The sequence below is a fragment of the Phocoena phocoena genome, chromosome 10 (genome assembly GCF_963924675.1).
Source record: "Phocoena phocoena chromosome 10, mPhoPho1.1, whole genome shotgun sequence".
NCBI classification, from domain to species: domain Eukaryota; kingdom Metazoa; phylum Chordata; class Mammalia; order Artiodactyla; family Phocoenidae; genus Phocoena; species Phocoena phocoena.
Window position 1 is genome coordinate 49,117,964 of NC_089228.1, and position 22,581 is coordinate 49,140,544.

General features: G+C 48.2%; 1 protein-coding gene across 1 annotated transcript in view; it reads right to left on the minus strand.

Moving 5' to 3' along the window:
* Window positions 1–9,213: 9,213 nt before the first annotated feature.
* Window positions 9,214–22,581, minus strand: part of TRANK1 (tetratricopeptide repeat and ankyrin repeat containing 1) — a 64,084-nt gene continuing 50,716 nt past the window's right edge. The window contains exons 20-23 of the mRNA XM_065886197.1: window positions 17,632–17,777; window positions 11,500–14,549; window positions 10,328–10,426; window positions 9,214–9,311 (exon numbers count right to left, since the gene is read on the minus strand). Of these exons, the coding sequence (XP_065742269.1) occupies window positions 9,214–9,311; window positions 10,328–10,426; window positions 11,500–14,549; window positions 17,632–17,777 (3,393 nt within the window). The remainder of the gene's footprint in view (window positions 9,312–10,327; window positions 10,427–11,499; window positions 14,550–17,631; window positions 17,778–22,581) is intronic.

Sequence of the window (22,581 nt, forward strand, 5' to 3'; positions counted from 1 at the left end):
CGGGGAACTAAGATCCCACATGCTGTACGGTATGGCCAAAAAAAAAAGAGGTATCAGAATTTCACAAGGAGGTTGAACTGTGGTACAAAAGATTCTATCACCAAGCAGGATTTTTTCCTCAACATTTATTTTCTTCATTCATCAGAGAAAGAAGTCAGTATATTACTGAACCTGTTAAAAAGTCACATTCAAACACTGTACCAGACCATGAAGAAATTCTTTCCTGGGCCAAGTCAATCAAGGGCAGAACAGGACTGCAGGCGGTGTTCAAACATTCACCCTCCTGGGATCCCAATGCAGTGTAACTGTCGGCCTAGCAGCCTTGGAGTACAGCCTTCTGTAAGAAATTGCTCCAATATCCAAACCAATTAACAGAGCTATCAATATACCTTCTGGTGTCCTGTGTGCCTAAAATTATGATTTAGTAGAAGCAAAGAGTTAGAAAAGAAAACAGCTGGAGAGTTAGCATGACCTACTATTCAAGCTGGCAGATATAGATACCTTAGTGGGGGGAAAAAAATACTCTTCTCCTAGGTGATCTGAAACTATTATTATTAATCTTGAGTTTTTAATGTCATGCTTTGTAATATTTGAAAGTTGTGATGATTTTTTTGAACCTAAAGTTGGTAAATGGTGTGATCCAAATTCCCATGAGTTGTCTAAATTTCAAAACAGAATAAATTCTCAAATAAGCATATTAAAAACAAACAAAAAGCGACTGCAGCATAGCTATTTTTGCATTATGAAAGCAGGGCAGCCATGGCTGCGTCTGGATAGCCATTGTTCTGTGTGTAGTCCTGTTCTTTGTTTTCCACACTTGCATAGAACTTTCCCAGTCTGAAATTTCAAGAATTTTGCAAGTGTTCCATGAATCTTTAGACCATCCCACTTACACTGAGAGTAGGTGGAGAACAGGAGACCCAGGGAAATGAAAGAGCCTCTTCTGTGTTAGAGAAGAGAATAAAGATGGAAAAAAAATGTCCTAACTTTGTTCTGGTTCATTATTAATAATGTCATTTCTTGCAGCATTTTAGCAACAAGAAAATTGGGGGAAAAAAAACCAACCTTAGGGGCTTCCCTGGTGGCGCAGTGGTTGAGCATATGCCTGCCAATGCAGGGGACACGGGTTCGAGCCCTGGTCTGGGAAGATCCCACATGCCGCAGAGCAACTAGGCCCTTGAGCCACAACTACTGAGCCTGCGCATCTGGAGCTTGTGCTCTGCAACGAGAGGCAGCGACAGTGAGAGGCCCACGCACCGCGATGAAGAGTGGCCCCCGCTCGCCGCAACTAGAGAAAGCCCACGCACAGAAACGAAGACCCACCACAGTCAAAAATAAATAAAAATTAAAAAAAACAAAAAACTAACCTTAAATGATCCCTAAGTTTCAGAGAAGGTATAAAAATGTAAATTTTTTAAAAGCTATTTTCAGGAAAGCATTTAAATATCACAATTATCTAACAAAGCAAAACTGATAATTATATAATTCCACAGCACTTGGCAGCAAGATAACCTTTGTTTAAAGGGACGGGTGGGATTCATTGTATTCCTTCGTGTCTACAGAACTTGGTGCCTCAGATCTCTAGAGATCTCTAGTGCAAAACAAGGTTAACATCAATCAAATGCCTTGCAGGAACAGACACTATCTTAGTCTTCAGGAAAACAAAAGTTGAAGAGTACAAATGGAAATTACTGGTAATGAAAAATTCAAGATATGGTTGAAAGAAGACTTTCTCTAAAAAATGAAAGCAAATGACACATAATCAGTGACAGAAGACTTGGTTCCCAGAAAGATAGCACCTCCTACACCTTGAACTTTCAGAAGGAATCAGCAGGTCTTTGGAAGAGGTGTTGGGACAGGAAGACTTGATTGAGAAGTGATGAGCACAGCAGGGAAACTGAGGCCCCAGGAGTGATGGAGACGTTTGGGAGTAAGATCAGAAAAGACAGAAAGGAGGCAGAAGGCAGAGCTCAAAGGAAAGCATTTATTACCGCTCCTGCGCCCCTGCCAGCCAGTTGTCCAAGCTCCTCCAGCACCTGCAGCATCCTAGTTGACCAGATGACTAAAGCCTTTGGTCCCCTTTGCTCAGCCAGAACTTTCATCCCAGGCTCTGCTCTCTGTGACTTGACAACTGAGGCTAATGGTTCAACCAAACTCCTTCTTCCTCGAGTGGCTCAGAAAAGCTGATGCCATAACCTGGTCCATGGGCTAAGTTCCTCTCCCCAGATTTGTATGTTAAAATCCTAACCCCCAGTACCTCAGAATGTGACTGTGTTTAGAGAGACAGTCTTTAAAGAGGTGATTAAGTTAAATTAGGTCATTGGGGTGGGCCCTAATCCAGTAGGATTGGTGTCCTTCTAAGAAGAGGAAATTTGGACACAGACATGCATGGAGGGAGGACCATGTGTAGACACAGGGAGAAGATGGCCGTCTACAAGCCACGGAGAGAGGCCTCAGGAAAGACCAAACTGCCAATGCCTTGATCTCAGACTTCGAGCCTCCAGAAGTGAGAATATACATTTTCATTGTTTAAGCCCTCCAATCTGTGGTACTTTCTTATGGCAGCCCGATATAAACAGACCAATATACCTGGTTATCATTAGTGGGGTGACAGCCCTAGCCAAGAAGGGCTATAGTTCTCCTCTCCATATGTAGAAAAGGCAGCCGCCTCCGCACTGCACAGATCTCCCCCTGCCCCTCCCTGACAACCCTACCCCACACACCTACTCTTATCAGTGCAGGGTGAAAAAAGGGTGTGTAGACCCTTCAGATGGCAGGCTCTCACTTGACTTTTAAAAATATCTCCTGTACAAAGGGTAGACAAACAGTGTTCATCCCTTGGCAAAGACTCTTTCTCAGATATATTTGCGGATTGCCATTCACTTGGACTAAACTGTGGTGGCTTCATTCCACCTGGACACCCCCGGGCAACCTGTGCATTTTTTCTTCCTTTGAGTTAAATACAAAGGAGGAACAGAAGGGATGAGAAATTCAGCCACATGCACCTTCTTCCTCCATGTCCTGGTCCCTATACACACACACACGTGCACGCACACAACGCGCGCGCGCACACACACACACACACACACACACACGTGTCCTGCCTACTCACAGCTGTGCCCTTGGGGCCCGGCCACATTCCCCACTCCTGCAGCATAGACGGCCTGACAGACTAACATCTCCAGAGTCTACTTTTATTCTGATAGGATTTCTTCTTTCAAAATTTTATCTGAAGCCCTTGACAGGAGGAAGACTAGAGTTCTTCCAGAAAATGCCTCAATTACAAACTCAGGTGTCCCTAAAAACTCTAACCTGACTTGGGTCCTTAAGAGCTGAGTTTTGATGAGCTGAGAGAATTGATGATCAAGGTCACCCATCCCGTGGTTGATTCCAAGGATTCCGATGTTTGGCATCAGGCACACAAACTTGAGGAAGGCACACTGCATCTTCTCCCTTTCGTCCAGCTGTTCAGACATCTCGCAGCCCCAGAGGGAGGGATAAAGTGTTTCCCCCTCGCTCTAACCCAGAAGCTTTGAGTAAAAGGGAAAAAGTCACCAACCAGGTCTGTTGTGTTTCCTCCTCTGTAAAGTCAGGAACATGCTACGTGAGAGGCTCTTTCCCTCCCTTGGATATGGCTGAGCCCTGTACTGGCCCCAGGGTCCCACTCCTGGGCCGATGAGTCCAAAGACATGGTGGGAAAGAAGCCCTGAAGCTCTCACCCAGGGAAAGGGACTTTGTGCGCAGTGACAAAAACCAGATGCTCCCCCCACCGATGCCAAATTAGCACCTGAAAGATCGGGAGTCAGAATGGTCAAAGGACCCCAGAAAATTGGAAACACGATGACATCTGCATGAAGGAAAACTAAAGGGAGGAGGAAATTGGTGGAATAGAAGATGGAAGAAAACTGTTTTTATTTCAAGAAAACTTCTACCCTTTTTATCTGTGTACAGTTCAAACAAACTTATCTGTGATCCCCACGGGCTAGTGCTGGAGAGGAGAGTCCTGAGGGACAGGGCTAGATGGAGCTCTTAGAGCCTCAGCTCTCATCTGTGATGGGTGTGATCATGACGTCTCCCTCATGGGGTTGCTGTGAGTACTCACTAGGGTGGTACCTGTATAAGCCACCACTGAAGTACTCACTTACTAAACGACAGCTGTTCTTGTTGCTGTTTGCTCTGTCTCAAGCCCCACAGCTAGGTGAGTGTGTCCTTAGAGCTTAGGAAAGAAGCTAGGGAAGGCAGCAGGAAGATGCCATCATTTGGGAGACACAAGGGCAAGGATGCTCTCGGGGAGTATCCTTGAATCAAGATTACTAAGAATAGGACATAGCAGGGTCAGGTGATAAAGTTCAAGGTGTAATTGATGGACAACCTTAGAAGCTGAGGTGCCCTCTTATTTACTGCTGGCTGCAGATGCACACCAGTTGGATGGGATCAGTTGGATGAGAAGCATAGGACAGAGTCGATCTGTGAGGCCTCAAGGGGTGTCTTGAAGAGCATCCTTTCCTACTGGATTATCATCACCTCTTAGTATCGCTTTGTAAGCACCTGAGTCGATGGGGGGCATGTTCTTCTCTGACTGCTTCTTTGAGCAACAAATATTTGCCCCCCTGCACCTCTCCGTTTTGACCTCCATAAATATCTTTGTTTTTTGTGACCACACGTAGACTCCAAACTATTTTTAAAATCCCACGTCTTACAGAGCACTCAAGATCACCATCAACAACAATTTGGAATTAAATTTTTATTTGTTTTACAAAAGTGGATTGAACCACAGAGCCTCCGCTTCATAGCTTGAGTTTTCAGGGAGCAATTGACCTTCACTACATTTCCATGCCAGTGCATTTCCATCCTTCTAAAACCTGACCCATATTCACAATGTTTAGCCACACCCCAGCTGAATACTTGAGTTGTCTGCAATTTTGTCCTCTCCTGAGGCTCCAGAAGTGGACATTTATTTGGGCACTTCTAGGAATGTTTCGCTAATAGAAATCCCTAGGGAATTCCCTGGCAGTCCAGTGATTAGTGCTCTGTACTTCCACTGCTGGGGGCATGGGTTCGATCCCTGGTCGGGGAACTACGGTTCTGCAGGCCACGAGTCATGGCCAAAAAAAAAAAAAAAAATCCCTGAAAGTAAAAATGCTGATAATATACATACAATGGAATATTATTCAGCCTTAAAAGGGAAGGATATTCTGCAATATGCTACAACATGGATGGACCTTGAAGACATTATGTTAAGTGAAATAAGCCAGTCATAAAAGGACGAATACTGTATGATTCCACTTCCCTGAGGTCCCTAGAGTGGTCAAAATCATAGACACAGACAGTGGAATGGAGGGTGCCAGAGGCTGGGCGGAGGGGAAGTGGGGAGTTGTTGTGCAATGGGTACAGTTTCAGTTTTGCAAAGTACGAAAGTTCTGGAGATGGATGGTGATGGTGGGCCCAACAGTGTGAATGTATTTAACACTGAAAAATGATGAAGACAGTAAACTGCTTGTGTGTATTTTACCACAATTAAAAATGATAGCAATTAAAAAACAAAATGTAGGAATGCTGGGTCCAAAGTTGAATCCGTTTTCAAACTTAACAGATACTGTCGGCATGGCCTCCAGGAAGGCCGTCCTTGTTTTGTTCCCGCTGCCATGGGTAAGCCCACCTCCTACAGCCTCATCAGGGCGGGTGTCGCCCATCTTTTCTCCATCATGATTTCATTTTGGCAAACGGAATGGTAGAAAAATGGAAAAGTGGGCAGACATTGACTCTCAACTTGAAGTGTAAAAAGGGATGTTTATCTGGGGACTTCCCTGGAGGTCCAGTGGTTAAGACTCTGCTTCCACTGCAGTGGACACGGGTTCTATCCCTGGTCGGGGAACTAAGATTCCTGTATGCTGCGTGGCACAGCCAAACAAAAAAAGGGTGTTCACCTGCTTGGCCCCTCCAGACGCTCTAGAGTAGCCACAAAGGAAACGTCTCGGGAGTTATTCTCATTCTCTTCCCCTATCCCACTCCCTAACCTTAAAATGACTCCAAATACCACAGGGTGGCCGACATACATGCCTGAAACAGCTGTCCTGCAGAATCACAAAAACTTGGGCTAAAAATAGTCTCAGTCTCTAAAAAGCTTAGGCCCCTGGGAACAAAGCCCTCTCAGAAATGTCCCCACCTCTGTCCAGGCAGCTGTCCCCAGAGCGCATCATCCTTCATGACCACCCCTCCCTGCCCCGGAAATAGTTTCCTGGAATCTTTTTTTGCATTCTTGGTCCCACTAGGGAAGGGAGGCAGGGGAGGAGGGAAGATAATGTAATTACATGCAAGATCCAAGCTTGTGTCATTATTTCCATTTTATAAATGCCTAAATGGGCTCAGAGATTTTAAATAACGTCTCTGAACGCCCATGGCCGGTAAAAGAAGCCAAATTTCAATTTTAATGGCTCACTTCCAAGATCCCGTGATGACAGTTCTCCTTTTAGTGCAGCCCATCCCCCCACCAAGGTCCTATCAGATGCTCAGGTCACATCAGCCCTGAGGAGGGTGAGATGCTGTGTCTTAAGCAGAGAACACAGGATTCTGAGTAGTTAGGATTCTGCAGAACCAGGAGGCAGGTCTGTCAACAACAACCCACCTAAAGAACACCCAGTACCTGGCTGATGGCTTTCCCTCCCCCTTAGCAGGCGAGGAGACAAGTTTTTCTGGGCGGCGGGTGGGAGTGAGGCTCAGCTCTCTACTGCTGTTGGCAGGCCTGCTGTCTCTGCTGTGGTTAAGGTGGGCGGGTCTGTCAAGTTCAACAGGGAGACCCCCCCCCATGGACGTTCGACCTCTCGGCTGCTACGGGGGGCTGCTGGGTGGGGAGATGGCTCCTGGTGTCCCCGCCTGCCTTGCACTCTACAGGCAGAATCTCCGAAGCACGTTTAGAGGGACAGGATCGGACAAAGACAGCCTCAGGGCTGAGGAAAGATACTTGTGGCAGAGGGAGAGCAACCTTACTTGCTGAGTTGATTTACCCATCCTCTGGATCAGGAACTTAAGGCCAACCCAGGGGTGGCTTTCTGGCAACTACATGGTATCGATCTGGGAACACACCGCAGGCAACTCAGACCCTGAGTCAGCCTGCTGGAGACGGCCAGGGAGAAGTAAGTGAGTGAGTGAGTGAGTGAGTGAGTGAGTGAGTGTGTGTGTGTGTGTGTGTGTGTGTGAGTGAGTGAGAGAGAGAGAGAGAGAGAGAGAGAGAGAGGTTAGGCATTGAGATTAAGATGGTGTCATGGCTGGCGAACCCATGAATGACAGATTCCCATCTTGCAAAAACCCTGAAGGAGACAGATGCGTGAGGAGAAATGACCAGCACAAGAGGCACAATGCTGTGTTGTTATTAAATGTTGTGCCCCAAACCCGCCACACCAGATCCCCAGTCCCTCGGGGGTGGTCCCGCATTCTAGCCCTCAGGGAGTGTGGACCGGGTCTGACTTGTCCCAGGCTATACAGCTCCTTGGGGCAGGACCAGGATTCAATTCCAGGTCTCCCGTCTCCAAGAGAAATGTTCTTGTTATGGGGCATGGACAAAACCCCTTCCAGTCCACACCCTGCCTGCTTGGAAACACCCAAAGGGAAAGAATTTACACAGGCAGGCCCTCAAGAGATGGTGCAGTCAGCTGCATCTGTGGGCCCCTGGATTTCTCAGTTTTGGAAGACACGGCAAGCTTCTGTTCACCAGCTGACCAGAAAGAACCTGCTCCACGATTTACCCCTTTACTCTCTAAGTAGAGATGAGAAATAAACAAGTGGAGAGAAATGTAAGAGAAATGATTTAACTTTATAAAATGTGATAATACAGCAAGATTTGATTGGTTTTTTTTTTTCCTGGCAAGTAAAGTTTATAAAAACACCTGGAATAAAAATCAGAACTATAAACTAATAAAAATTAGATACCATACATTTCAAGGAAACAGAGTCATTTAGGAAGACAATGAAGAAAAACACAAAGAGTAGCCAAAGCAGCAGCAGCACGGGGAGAAGGCTGGTTCTGTGGTGACGATGAAACAGCGACGGACCCATGTGAGCCTGACCTTTGGCACCAGGCCGGGCTGAAGGGTGGGGGACAGAGAGGGAAGTGACCATGAGAGAGGCGGAAGAGCTTCCAGAAAGGGACATACCGAAGGCTCAGTGGTCAGCAACGGCCTCCCGCAAACAGGCCCACGGCCCCTTCTTCTTCCCAGACCTGCTGGCCACAGGGCAGTGATTCATGGCCAAATCCTATTGGATGGGCACCACAAGGCTGGCTTCTCCTCTGTCTATCTGTCCCCAACCTCCAGCTCTGCAGGTCCTGGTGCTCCCGTGGAGAGCTCAGTGGGGGAAAACTCATCGGAATGTCAAGCTAAGCTAGGACAGCTAACTTGCCAGGGAGACCCAAGGAAACCAGACGTAGAGGGCTACATACAAAACACTGTTTGGAATGTCTGCACCAGAGCCAAGGTAGAGTTGGGACAACCTTGGAGAGACAGGCTGGGAACTCCCGCCAACATCCCCCAGCCTTTCATTCTAGGGGGCTGGTCTTGAGGCTGGTCGCCCAGAAGACAATGGGGAATTCTTGACTACGTTCTGAGGTAGTCTAATCGCGACTTGCACGGGCAGCTGAGGATGGTCTCAAACAATGGGGGGAAGGCAGGCAGAAACGTTGCCACCGAGAGAAAAGGCTAACATATATAACAGAAGGAATTAAGCCACAAGTGGGCTCAGAGATGACCAGAGTGTGGCCTGGGGTCGGGGGTGGCCAGCAGCATGAACAGAGATGAGAGGATCCGGGGGCAGTGTTCCCGGGCCAGGGCAGTGGCAACTCTGAGGTGAGGGATGTCCCTGCTACTTACTGACCAGTGTCATGGTGATCATGAGCCAGAGAACCCGGGGGCCTCGGGGGGTGGATCCCAATGTTCCCTCCAGCTATGACTCCTCTCGCCTGAGCCTCTTTTAGGGGGACCCAGTACTGCTGGACTCGAACTTGGAAAACACTTAAGAGGCCCCTGCTCTGAGGGAGCAGTCAGACCCTGAGCCACCACAGAGAGAGAAATGACAAGAATGAAAAGCAAAGGCATTGTCAGACCCCTCCCGCCACTTCTTATGCTAATGTATATTCTTCTCCTCATCTGCCCCAGCACTTCGGATTCTAAGTCAGGATGGAACGTCCTGAAGGTTTAGGAAGCAGCAGCCGGGTGGACGTTACTACTTTCTCCACTTTGCACATTTCCGAAAACGCCTTCTGGGACGGAGCTCACCAAAGTCTTCCACTTCATTTTCGTAATCATCTTCTTGAACGACACCTGTTTAAAAAGCAAAAAAAACAGAAATGAAGTGCAGAATGGTGATCTTTTTCACTCTACTGCAACATATAACATCCTAGGAAAACCTGATGTCTCTGTAATCGTTGTTTTAAATTAAAGAAAAAAAAAAACAGGCAGAGCCAAAGTAAACACCCTTCTCCAGAATGTTCTTTTACAGGCTAGTTCCTCTGGCCTTATTTTAGAGGCCCTTTAAATGAAAAATTTGTCAAACAAAGCCTAAAATCAACCTCAGCCTTGAGCTGGTATCCCAGTTATATTCTCCTGTTTGAAACAATCACAAAAGTCATAGTGCCAGAAGTGACTATAATCTAAAGATTTTTTATTGGCACAGACATTTCCAGTTTTCCCCAGCTCGGGGGTCTGGATTTTCCAGCAGCCTCTGGATTGTGAGGACTCACAGAAGGGCAATCTGGGGCAGGTGAGATACTGGGAGGAAGAAGAAATAAGGTCTCCCCAAGAGGGGGAGACTTTCTAGATCAAACAGAACTCGGCAAGATAAGGCTGACTGTCGGGAAAGAAACCCAACTCACTATACACCAGCCTTAAACCCTCTGAAGGAAGATGTATGCAAGTTTCCCCAATGATTTTATGTGTTTTGTTCACAAATTTGTTTTATATCCCCAAGCCCAGAACAGTACTGATACATTCTAGACACTCAATACATATTCATGGACTTACATGAATGGTTTGCACAGGCAAACATTTATCTAGGGATGGCTTTGCAACACTTTGCCCACCATGGGAGTAGTGACAGAGCATCACTGATAACAGCTCATGAGTGGCAAATGTTTTTGGAAAAGCAACTGGCACAAGCCCTGAATAACAGCCCTCACAGTCAGATGGGGGAACCCTGCCACTCTATCACTATTGACCTGAGTCACTGGGGGCGGTGACTGCTCACATCACAGGCGGCCCTACTTCAGACTGACCTGGGAGCCAGCAGAATCAAGGACCACAAGACCCAGAGCCTCACCCTGGGGTGAAGGACTCCTCACCTTCTTCCTTCAAGTGCAGCTCTGTTTTCCTCAGCCACTCCCGCGCATCCCTGACGGACAGGATCAGGACGCTGACCAGCCGAGCCATGACCTCCTCCGCTAGGGAACCAAAGAACGAGAGCTCTGAGTGAAAGGGCGGCTGTAGGGACCAGGACACTCAGTACTAGAGCCAAAGCCCCCAGCTCCTGGGAGCTCGTCTCTGCTTCCCCTGTGGAGAGGGGCAGCACAAGGCCACTGTCTGCCACCAGGAGCAGAAACCACAAGTAGATGCCAGCCTGATTACCAGTCCTGCCCGTCTGGAGACACTGCCAGTAGCAAGCCTTTCGAGGAAGCTTTTGTTCAAACAGTGATTATCTTAAACCAGAGTGTCTGAATTCTAGAATGATTTAAAAATATGCAATTTCACTGATTTTATACATAACTTCCACTCAGCATTGCTAAGATGTAGCTAATAAGGATGTCAGAGGAAATCTGATTCACAGACCACATAAGAATTCTTATTAAAAGCTCACACTGGGTATGGTGTGAGGACCCTCCTAAAAGGAAGAGATCAGCTACGTACCTCTAGATCTTAGTCAAGGGTTCAGCACATAGTAGGTGCTCAAGAAACAATCACTGAATGAATGAATCAGGGCACGTTTAAAGAGTTTCCTCAAGGGCTCTCCTGGTGGCGCAGTGGTTGAGAGTCTGCCTGCCGATGCAGGGGACACGGGTTCGTGCCCCGGACCGGGGGGATCCCACATGCCGCGGAGCGGCTAGGCCCGTGAGCCATGCCACTGAGCCTGTGCGTCCAGAGCCTGTGCTCCGCAATGGGAGAGGCCACAACAGTGAGAGGCCCGTGTACCTCAAAAAAAAAAAAGTTTCCTCAAGACTTGAAACATTCCCCCTCTATGCTCTACATAGAATTGGTTAGCAAACATTTTTCTTGTCTGTCGTGCCAGGGGAAACCATTCTGACCCAAGATGATGACACATTGTTAACTGTGGGAGGGGTGGTCCAAACAATGGGGCTTTGCTGTAATTGGAGAACGCATGGTCCTCACTTGTATTTCTGCTAATGCCAAGATTCCATCATCCCCAGGTCAGACATCACTACAAAGGACTGGAGTCGGACATGTGTTCTCAAAGCCCAGGTTCTGACACCATCTGCACCCCACTTCTGAGGGCCCTTACCACCAGCCCAGGCCTTCCGCCTGTAGAGATCCTCCACCATGTCCGAGACCTTCTTGATGTTCTCCTGGACCTTCCTCTGCAACACGTGGCTGTTCTCTTTGGAGCCCAGGTGGCTGCGGACCCACACGTTCTGCTCCATGTCCTGCACCACCAGCTTGCCTTCATCAATAGCCGGGTCCACCTTCTTGTGGAAAAAGTCTGAGTACTTCTGGTAGGCTGCTTGCTGCCTCTGGTGGCTTTGCAGGCGGATGTGCTGCTCGTAAGACTCACTGCTCCTCTCCCGACCTTGCTCGTCTTCCAGCTCGGCCCCGGAAAGGGCCACAGCCTCAGGAGCCACTCCCTCAAATGCCTGATCAGAGCCGAAATAGTTCTCGGGCCCACGGGTGAACTTCACCCCACACAGGTCACACTGGGTCCTGTCCACATCGGCCTTTTTGAAGCTCCCAGCCCCAGGTTCCCTGCCCCCCTCCCTGAAGTGCTCGGCCTGGGCCCCCACCCTCCTCCTCCAGCTGATGCACAGGGACACCACCAGGTACGCCCTCCGCAGCTTCCGCTGGATGGAGGCCTTCCGCTGCTTCTGCGACAGGATGGTGGCAAGGAGGTGGTCCCGGTCTTCCAAGGCCAGCTCCTCCATCTCGTCCTGACCTACCTCGCACTCGGGTTCGACAAAGTAGCCCATGGGGTCCTCAGAGAACAGGCGGCTCAGTCTGACCTCCTCGTGGTAGAGGCCTCGGACCGTGGTCCCTTTGGTGTGCCCGCTGTCCCACTGCCAGTGGCAGTCCATCAGGTACTCTTCATCCCGCTCCAAGAGCAGGTCCTGCAGCGCCTCCATCACAGACTTCACGTTGACCGCCGGCTGCACCCGCTTCACCACTCTGAGGAGCCTCTCGGGGACCCGGCCCGGGAAGTTCCTGCTCATCAGCTGCAGCTTGGCCTCGATCTCCTGGAAGTGGCTTGACAGAAGAGGCTTGCATGACGGCTGCAGCACCCCCTCGGTGTTCACAAGCATCACCAAGCACAGCACCAGCGTCCGCTCTGCCTCCCCAGACACCAGGTAGTCAATTTCACTGAAGGCATCGAGCAGCACATTGAAGTTCTCGTTCTCGCGGCCGCAGAGCACCTTGACGAGGTAGGACAGGTGGAACCGGAAATCCTGAATGGCTCTGGTCACGTCCTTGGGTCTGTATTCCTGAATGATGGCAAACACACCCCCAGGCTCCCGGTCCTTCTTGCTGAACAGGAACTCCCAGTAGTGCAACAGTGCAATGTAGCTCTTAGGGAGGCACAGGACAGCGTTCTTCCAGAGGCGGGCCAGGACCGCCCCGCAGTGGATGAACTGGAACTCCAGCAGGGCCACCGTGTTCCCAATGCTGGGGATGAGTGGCTCTTTGCATCTCTTGACAAGGACGTTCATGAAACGGAAAAAGCGCCTCTTGTAGTCTTCTGGGTTCCTGCACACGTAGAACTGGTGGATGGAATCCTCCAGCAGCCGGATGAAGCACAGGTGGGTCTTCTCCACGCTCTCATCATCCTTGTTGGGCGTCAGCATGCCAAATTTCCCTTCTATTCCTTTCATCCTGCTGCCTCTCCCCGTGCTCCTTTCCTCTTTTTCAGCCTGGAGGGCTTTGAGTTCCCGGTTGTACTGGTCCTCCTCCTGGTGGAGCAGCTTTTCAAGCTCATCAGGGTAGCTAGAAGAGAGAAGGAAAGCTTGCATGGCGCTCAGCCACAGGTCTGTGGACTCCCGGCGGCTTCGAGCCGTTTCGTTTTGAAATAGGACATGGATGTACTCTTTCAGGGCAGACCTGTAGGACCGGAAGGATCTGTAACGTGGTTTCAGGACTTCTTTGCATGCCATGGGGTTTTCTGACAATACTCTCTGATGGAAATGCTTAGGGAAGAGAACATTCAGCAGGGATTTGCAAAGGCCATATTTATCCGGAGACAAAATATCATCGATTTTTTCAAGTTCTTTAGCTAAGACTTTAGGGAATATTTTTTTGGCTTCCAAAAGCAATCCGCTGATCGCCACCAGGTGTATTTTTGTCTGAACCAAACACTTGGCCTCATGACGCCGCAAAGGCCTGTGGAAATCTTCACAGTGTCCATCCTCGCATTTTAAGCCCACGATAAACCTTGTGCAGACGCCCAGGTAGGTCTTCCCAAGCAGGTTCCGTGTGATCTGACACAGCCTGCTCAGAAGGTGTTTGTTTAAGGCTAATTTCACCTGGTCCGTCATTATCAAGAAATGCTCTTTCGTTTTCTTCTCTCTCAAGTTCAAATCCAGGTCAAAAATGATTCTTAATATGGGTCCGGGGTTGTTTTGAGCTATCTGGCAGTACTTGGCATCCACCTGCGAAATCCCAAAAAACTCAAAGCAAGACTTGACCATCTCCTTCTCGGCATTGTTGGTCACTCTTTTGAGGGCCCTGACCAGACTGAGAAGGACCTCCAGGCCCGCTGGAGCCAGGGCCAGGACATCCTCGGGCTGGGCCTCACAGCGGCTGGCGGCTTCGTAGAGCGCCTCCACTGCCCCTGCCGAGTGGTTGAGGGTATCAAACCTCAGGAAGGCGTCCTTGAGCTTTGGAAAGTCTCTCAGGATCACCCCCTGCAGGAAGTGGGCCTCGGCGATGCCGGACGCTTGATTGGTCTGATGGCAGAGGTCCAGGGCTTCTCTGAGGATGGCCTTGGTATGGTCGACATCAGAATCCCTGGCCACGTTGAGGCGGGCGGCCGCCAGCAGACATGAGGCCTGGAAGTCCTTGTCGGCGGTGAGCTTGGCAGCCTCTAAGAGGCAGCCATGTTGCTTCATCAGCAGGGCGGCCTCTTCCCTCCGACCTTCCCTGTTGAGCAGGTCGGCAGCCTCTGCAAGCCGCTTCCGAGACTTCAGGAACACCAGCTGGTCTTCCGTGTCAAGCTTCGAGAGCACAGCCATCATCTCCTTTATCTTATTCGTGCTCAGGTACTTGGCTGCAGCTTCCAGGTAAAACTGGCTGGCTGAATAGGAGAGCTTGGAAATGGGATGGGTCTTGGCCCTTAGCATTTCTTCATACCTGCAACGACAGACAGACAACACCAATGTCAACTCAGTATCACCCAACAGAAACTTTATAAAATGCAGCACAGAACAACTCAACATAAAATGACCATTTGTAGATAGGACCTGCAGAATAGGACCTAAAGTTATCCAGCATCTTTATCAAGGCTTCATTTTACACTGATAAAATTAATTCTTTATTCCTCAAAGGAACCAAGCAATAGTATGCTTAATTAATGAAATATAGTGGAGTTGCAGAAAAAGAAAAAAATACTAAAAAAAAAACCAAAAAAGAAACACACACACAAAAGAACAAACCCCTCCCAAAAGCCAAAAAAAGAATAAAAAACAAAAAAAGAAAAAATAAACAAAAAAGAAAAAAAAAGAAATATAGTGGAGTTGCAACCTAGGCAAGTAACAATTACGCTGGAAAGTCAATCTGTAAGGCAGAAATTATGCATAGCCAAAATCATCCTTGAAAAAAATCCCTTAAACTTGCATAAAAGCTTGCTAATCACTTTGGGTTCACAACCCTGTTGAGTCTGATACCTGATTAATGAGAAAGAGTGGAGATGGGGGCTGCAGACACACCAGCCATTACATCAATCTTCCTCTTATTAACCAACCTGTGACTTTTCTCTTCTGCCAGGAATGTAAGCGGTTGAGTTAGTGTGAGATGAATGAAGCCCCGAAGTCCCCAAAGTCAAGCTCCTCTTGACTCTGCTGATCAAAGTGAGTATACCCCACATACGAATTTTCAAGGCATTGGGCCAATCCAATGAAACATGCTTACTTTTGAACTCTCACAGGAGACAAAACACATTTCCTCACAACCAGAGAGGTGCCCAGGGACCTCCTGCTGCCCCAGGGTCATCCCACAAATATCAGATCCCTTCATATAACAGGCCCTCTGTGAAGGGGTGTAACTGAGGATTAGCCTCTCTTGTGAGCTTTGGCTGATGGAGTAGGGGGTATTTACAACCAGTTTAAAAATTTTTCGGGACCTCCCTGGTGGTCCAGTGGCTAAGACTCCATGCTTCCACTGCAGGGGGCCTGGATTCGATCCCTGGTCAGAGAACTAAGATTCCTCATGTCACGCGGCGTGGCCAAAGGAAAAAAAATTCTTAAACTAAGAAAATTTTCTTAGGTATTTTCTTTTCAAATCTAAAATGTCCTCATTACATTTTGAGTCAGGCCAGTTTGCCACTGAATTCTACATACAGTATGTAGACCATTCAAAAGACACTCAGAAAAATCAAGTGTGAGGCTCCAATTAATATTGACGACATTAGATCTCAACTCAACATATCATTAAAAAGAGTCAGTTGAATACCTCAGGAAAACTGATAAAGATAAACAAAATAATGATAGACCCTAAAAAAATATTTCTGGGGAAAATCTATGATTATTCAATGCTCTCCTGGAGAAGTGAGAACAGATTAAATAATTGAAAGTACAATAAAACCCTCTCAGGTGGTTTTGTCATATGGCCTCACAAGGGAATTGGCCTGGTTGATTACTCAGCGTACACAGCACCCAATCAATGTCACAGGGGGCACCCTGTTATGGATGACAGTTTGTGTCCCCTAAAATTCATATGTTGAAGCCCTAACCCTTAGTGTGGTTGTATTTGGAGATGAGGCCTTTAAGGGAGTAACTAAGGTTAAATGAGGTCATAAGGGTAGAGCCTTCATCTAATAGGATTAGTGTCCTTATAAGAACAGACACCAGGGAATTCCCTGGCGGTCCAGTGGTTAGGACTCTGTGCTTTCACTGCTGAGGCCCGGGTTCAATCCCTGGTCGGGGAACTAAGATCTCACAAGCCGTGCAATGTGGCCAAACAAGAAAAAAGAAAAGAAAAAACAAAAAAAGAAGAGACACCAGAGAGGGAGCTCTCTGTCACCCACAATCTCTCTCTCCCTCCATGCTTAAACACCAGGGGAAGTCCATGTGAGGACATAGCAAGAAGGCAGCTGTCTGCAAGCCAGGAAGAGAGCTCCCACCAGTAATCCAATTGACTGGAGCCTTGATCGTGGATTTCTAACCTCCAAAACCATGAGAAAATAAATTTCTGTTGTTTAAGCCACCCGATCTATGGCATTTCATTACGGCAGCCTGAGCTGACTAATACATATACACTGTGTATATCTTCCACATAATGAAACCAAAGACCTGGATAAAGGAATATGCTCAATTACCAACCTTGGCACTAGACACCTTCTTTTCCATTTCCAAAAATAAAACTCAATTTCTTTATCTAGGTGTTGGTTACACAAGTGTATTTACTTTGTGAAAATTACGTGCTTTTTAATAATATATGATATACTTTAATAAATACTAACTTTAATATAAACTTCGAACACCTGGTCAATCATGTTCATTTTGTCACATGTATAATTTGGTAGAAAGCAAAGAAAATACAGAGCTAAGCCACAGCCTACTTTTCCAGGAGCTGTTGAGCAGAAATACAGAACAGCAGACTCTACAATTCTAGCTGTTACACTCCACCAGGAAGACCTCTGACAGGCATCAACCACATGCTGTTTCTAGATTCCTTGTCATCCATTAACCCCACCCATCTGCACTTCACCTCTGGAACATCAGTTTGGCTGAAGGCTCAAGGAGGCTCTACCGGGCCATGTATGAAACTTGTGTGTCCTACAACTGAGGGCATGTGTATATACATATCATATGTATCATACACATATGTATCAGGGCCTGGCTGCGCATCTGCCAGTAAATCACGATGAAGCAGAATCCTGACCGCCCACTAGTGCTCTGACCTCTATCCATCCACACATCAGTGAAATTGTCAACTCAGCAGGTAAAGGTGGAGAAGACAGAACTATCATTAAGCACGAAATTGCTGGGCACGTTATAGACACTCGTAACGCATCCTTCATCTTCTTCTGCCCCCCCTCCTCATGACACTGTATTCAAGGAGTTCTTGATTCAGCACGGAGGTCACCACGCAAGTGGAAGGAGGGTGACTTGGTCAAGTCGCTTCAGAAGAGCAAGACAACACCTACTCAAGGAGCAACAGGAGGGCAGGGCTTGGGGGGATGTGGGGGAGAAAGGAAGAGAATAAAACCACTTACTTTTCCACTGCCACAGCAGCTTCTTCAAAAAGTTCCTCTTGGCAGTACATTTTGAGGGCTAGATCAAATTCCTGAATCTGCTCAAAGCATCTGAAAGCATCTTTGTAGCACTGGCTTCGCTTATAGAAGGAGGCGGCATCTCTTATCTAGGACAGAGTAAAATTCTACTCAGAGTATTTATAATATAACTTCTCATCTTAAAAGTAAACCAACACCATGAATAATAAAGAGGACGTCTGCGATTTATTAGAATCTAGTGAAAAACACTAAAACATAGGTAATTTAGGAAAACTACTGCTTTATAGGGAGAAAAATAAAGTGAAATCCCAACCTCACACCATACACAGATGGAAGCTCCAGATGGGTTAAAGGTCTAAATGAGAAAGCTATTGGAGGAGAATGTATGAGAATATCTTTGTGACCTTGAGGTAAAGAAAGTCTTCAACAAAACTCAAAACACATGAACTTTGGGGGAGAAAGTGATGGATTTGATTACAGTTGACCCTTGAACAACACAGGTTTGACCTGCACGGGTCCACTTATGCAAGGATTTTTTTCGATAATGAATACTACAGCGTGATATGGTCTGCAGTTGGTTGAATCCCTGATATGAAACCAAGGATACAGAGGAACCTCGGATATGGAGGGACAACCGTAAGTTATATGTGGATTTTCAGCTGCATGAAGGGTCAGTGCCCCAATACCTGCGCTGTTCAAGGGTCAGCTATACATCAAAACTGTTCAACAAAGAGCACATCAAATAAAGTTAACATAGAGAAGACAAACATTAACATCTAGCCCAGCACTGTCAGACAGAGCCTTCTGTGAAGATGGAAATGTTCCGTATCTATCTATCCAATACGGTAGCCACTAGCACCTGTGAACAGTGAGCACAGGAAATGTGTGGATAGTGTAACCGAGGAACCGTTATTTTTGATTTCATTTAGTTAATGTTAATATAAATTGCCACATGTGGCCGCTGGCTACTGTACTAGAGTGGACAGGTCTAGAACACAAAATGGATTCCTGCAAACACAAGAAAAAGACTTTCCAGAAAACTAGGCAAAGGGTATGAACTGGCAGTCTGCAGTGGGGGGAACTTAAACGACTAACAAATAAATGAAGATGCTCAACCTTGCTAATAACCAGAGAAATGTAAATTAACGCCACAGTGAGATACATCCATGAGGTCTGCAAAAATTAGAAAATCAGAACCCTCTGAACGTGGTCATGGATATGGGGCACAAGGACCCCTCATGCACGGAGTGGTACAGCTGCTCTGGAAAGCAAAGTGGCTTTCAACTTTCACTTGGTGAAATTAAACACATGCACCCCCTGGGGTCAGCAAAACCACTCCTAGCAGTTCACAGCACTGGAAGGGGATGCGCTGTGTCATAATACTTGTGTGTGGCAGCTGGGAGTTGGTGGCGACTTGGATGTTCACCATGAGGGAAATGGGTAAGTCAAACGCAGTGGATGTCCACTCTGGAATACGAACAGTGGTCAGACACCTGGCTGGGCCTTAACACCATAGCAGAGGGTGGAAAAAGTAGCAAACAGAACAAGACGCTATTTAGATAAGCTTAAAACAAATATGTACAGAGAATACAATACTATTTATTCTTCGGTTATGCACGTGGATGGGGACATATATTAACTGCATTGGAATGGCAGCCAATGAGAAGAGAATGGAAATGGCCATGAGGAGGAAGAGGATGAAGAATATAAAACGATGGTGGGTTTATGTGAACAGAAGAGTAAATTCCACTCCTCTTCCTCTCACGTTTCCTGCCCAGCTTATCAGTTAATCGCGTTGGCTTGGCTCTCCCAACATTTCCCAGACAGGACCCCTTCCTAGCCCCTCCACTACCATGGAGGCAATCCAAGCCGTAGCAACTCAGCCTAAGCCACTGTTCACCCCTCCTAACTGGCCTTTCCGCTTCTACTTTTGCTGCCTACAGAGCTCTCCACAGAGCATCCCAATAATTCGTTTCATGTCACCCCTCCAATCAAAACCTTCCACTGGCTCCCCCTCATCCCGGAACAAATCCAGTCCCTACCATGGACCACAAGGTCCTACCTGATTTGTTCCTGCCACACTCTCTGGCTCATTTTACCAGTTCGACCCCACTCAGTTTGCTTTGGCCAAACTGGCTTCCTTGCTGTTTTTCAAACTCGCCCATACGCTCCCACCTTGGGGGCTTTTATCTGCCATGTCCTCCGGAGGCAGCTGTTCTCGTGGTCTCCCTGCAGAAGTCAGCTCCCTGACCCCGCCTGCACCTAAAACAGCAACACTTGACATCCCCTCTCCCCTCCCCCAGCCCTCATCCCCGCTGACATCTTCTGTACTATTGGCTCAGTCACCTCTCTCCCACACTAGAAAGGAAAACTACAAAGGCAGAGGCCCCTGCTCTGCTGCCTGTTGGTTGCCACGCGCCCACAGTGCCTGGTACACCCTGCGGGGGACAGCTGGGGGGCTACCTATTTGTTGAATATTTCATTTCCTAACTCGACTGGCTGCACCTGACATCCAAAGAGAAAACAGAATCAAAATGGAACAGAACAAAATGCATATGCCAGACTCTCTAATAAATCTCAGCTGGGTTTTATTTAACAAGACAAGCTACACGAAATGCCAAAATACGAACAAGATCCAGGTGTGAGGTTCTTCTATGTCCAGAGACCTCACAGACCAGGGAGCTACTAGACCCATCGCCCCACATCAATCAAACCCCATAACCATAACCCCTAGCCACCTTTACCTCTCCTTGACAAGGCTGACTACTCAGAAGAAAAGCCCCAGGGTGAACGCAGGCCCCCTTAGGTTCAAGCGTGCACCCAACTGGGTGGAGAGAGAGGAGGGCTGGCTCTAAGCAGGCCCCCCGCCCCCCCACCAACCAGGTGTCTGGGCTCCTGCTGCCCAGAGCAAGGGCCCTGAAAGGTTTCCAGGGAAACCAGTGTTGACCTCTGGAGAGGCAGGAAGCAGGCAAGGCAGAGGAATCCCTGAAAGGAAACCTTCTGCTCCCACAGCTGCTTCACAAACCCTTCTCCCCAGGGTCAGCACACATCCGGGGACTGTGAACAGGGAGGCGGTGTGGCCTAAGGATTTTGCAAAGGGTGGTCAACTTGAATCATGCTGGCTAGTTTGGTGGGATGACCACAAGAGGTCTGATGCTGTCTGAGGGTTGAATATCCTGCCAGGGAGGGGCCTGAGCAAAGAAAGGGACCAGACTCTTCCCCAGCTGGGGCTCAGAGCTACTGGAGTGTGCTGGCGAGAGAAGGCGGAAGGAGCTGGCACCGGTGGTCAACCCTGGGGACGTGAGGAAGGCCGGCAGCCTGTATCTCCAGGACCAGGGCGGCCTCCATATCCTGAAGGCTCTGAGGTCCTGGAGAAGGGAACGCGGCCAGACATCTGGCCTGCTGGGCCCCACCCCGCTTTCAGAGGTGGAGCTCGGCGGGCCTCGGGGAGGCAAGGTGAGCAGACAAGGAAGGGGGCTCTGGCTCAGCCGGGATGGGCGCTGTCAGGCAAAGAGGGGAAAGCAACAGGTTCAGGCCTGTCCCCTGTCGCTGTCACTGCTTAGGGCCCAAGGGAGTGCCTTGGAGATGGAGGCCGGGGGACAAAGGAACATGGAGAGTTCAGAAACCATTTTAGTTCCTGGAATCTTATGACCCAAACTTCCTTCACACGCTGAAATCCCCATTCCACCCCCTTCTCCCACATGCTAACTAGTCACGTCCCATAATAAACATGGGGCAGGGAGGGCAGCCTTGGGATGACCTTATCTTCTCTGACACTGACTTGGGGCCACACTTCAAACCTCCCAGGAGGTCCCACCCCAACCTAGCCCAATGCCCAGGGTGCTCCGAGGGTCCAGGAGTTCCTCCAGTTCATATACAGGCATGAACAGCCCCCTCCCTACTGGACGGACATAACACCTGACGCAGGAGGAAATGCAGCAGCTGCAGCCGGGAACCCTACAGCAGCACCCGTGGTGAGGACCAGATGGTTCCACGTCCAACCCACCACAAAGGATATGGTAAAAATGAACTGCTTTGTATTATTTACGATAGCCAAGATATGGAAGCAACCTAAGTGTCCATCAGCAGGGGAATGGATAAAGAAGATGTGGTACATATATACAATGGAATACTACTCAGCCATTTGCAGTAACATGGATGGAGAGTACTGTGCTAAGTGAAAAAAGTCAGACAGAGAAAGACAAATACAGTATGATATCACTTGTATGTGGAATCTCAAAAATACAACAAACTAGTGAACAAAACATAAAAGGAGGAGACTCACAGATTTAGAGAACAAACTAGTGGTTACCAGTGCGGGGGAGGGGCAAGACAGAAGTAGAGGATTAAGAGGTACAAAATATTAGGTAAAAAATAAGCTTCCGGCTTCCCTGGTGGTGCAGTGGTTGAGAGTCCGCCTGCCGATGCAGGGGACACGGGTTTGTGCCCCGGTCCGGGAAGATCCCACATGCCGCGGAGTGGCTAGGCCCGTGAGCCTGCGCGTCCAGAGCCTGTGCTCCGCAACGGGAGAGGCCACAACAGTGAGAGGCCCGTGTATCAAAAAAAAAAAAAAAAAAAAGCTTCAAGGATAGGCGCTTCCCTGGTGGCGCAGTGGTTAAGAGTCTGCCTGCCAATGCAGGGGACACGGGTTTGAGCCCTGGTCTGGGAGGATCCCATGTGCTGTGGAGCAAGTAAGCCTGTGCGCCACAACTACTGAGCTTGTGCTCTAGAGCCCTCGTGTCACAACTACTGAAGGCCAGGCGCCTAGAGCCTGTGCTCTGCAACAAGAGAAGCGACCACAATGAGAAGACTGCACACTGCAACAAAGAGTAGACCCCACTCACTGCAACTAGAGAAAGCCCACGGGCAGCAACAAAGACCTAATGCAGCCAAAAATAAATAAATTAAATAATAAATTTTTAAAAGTATATA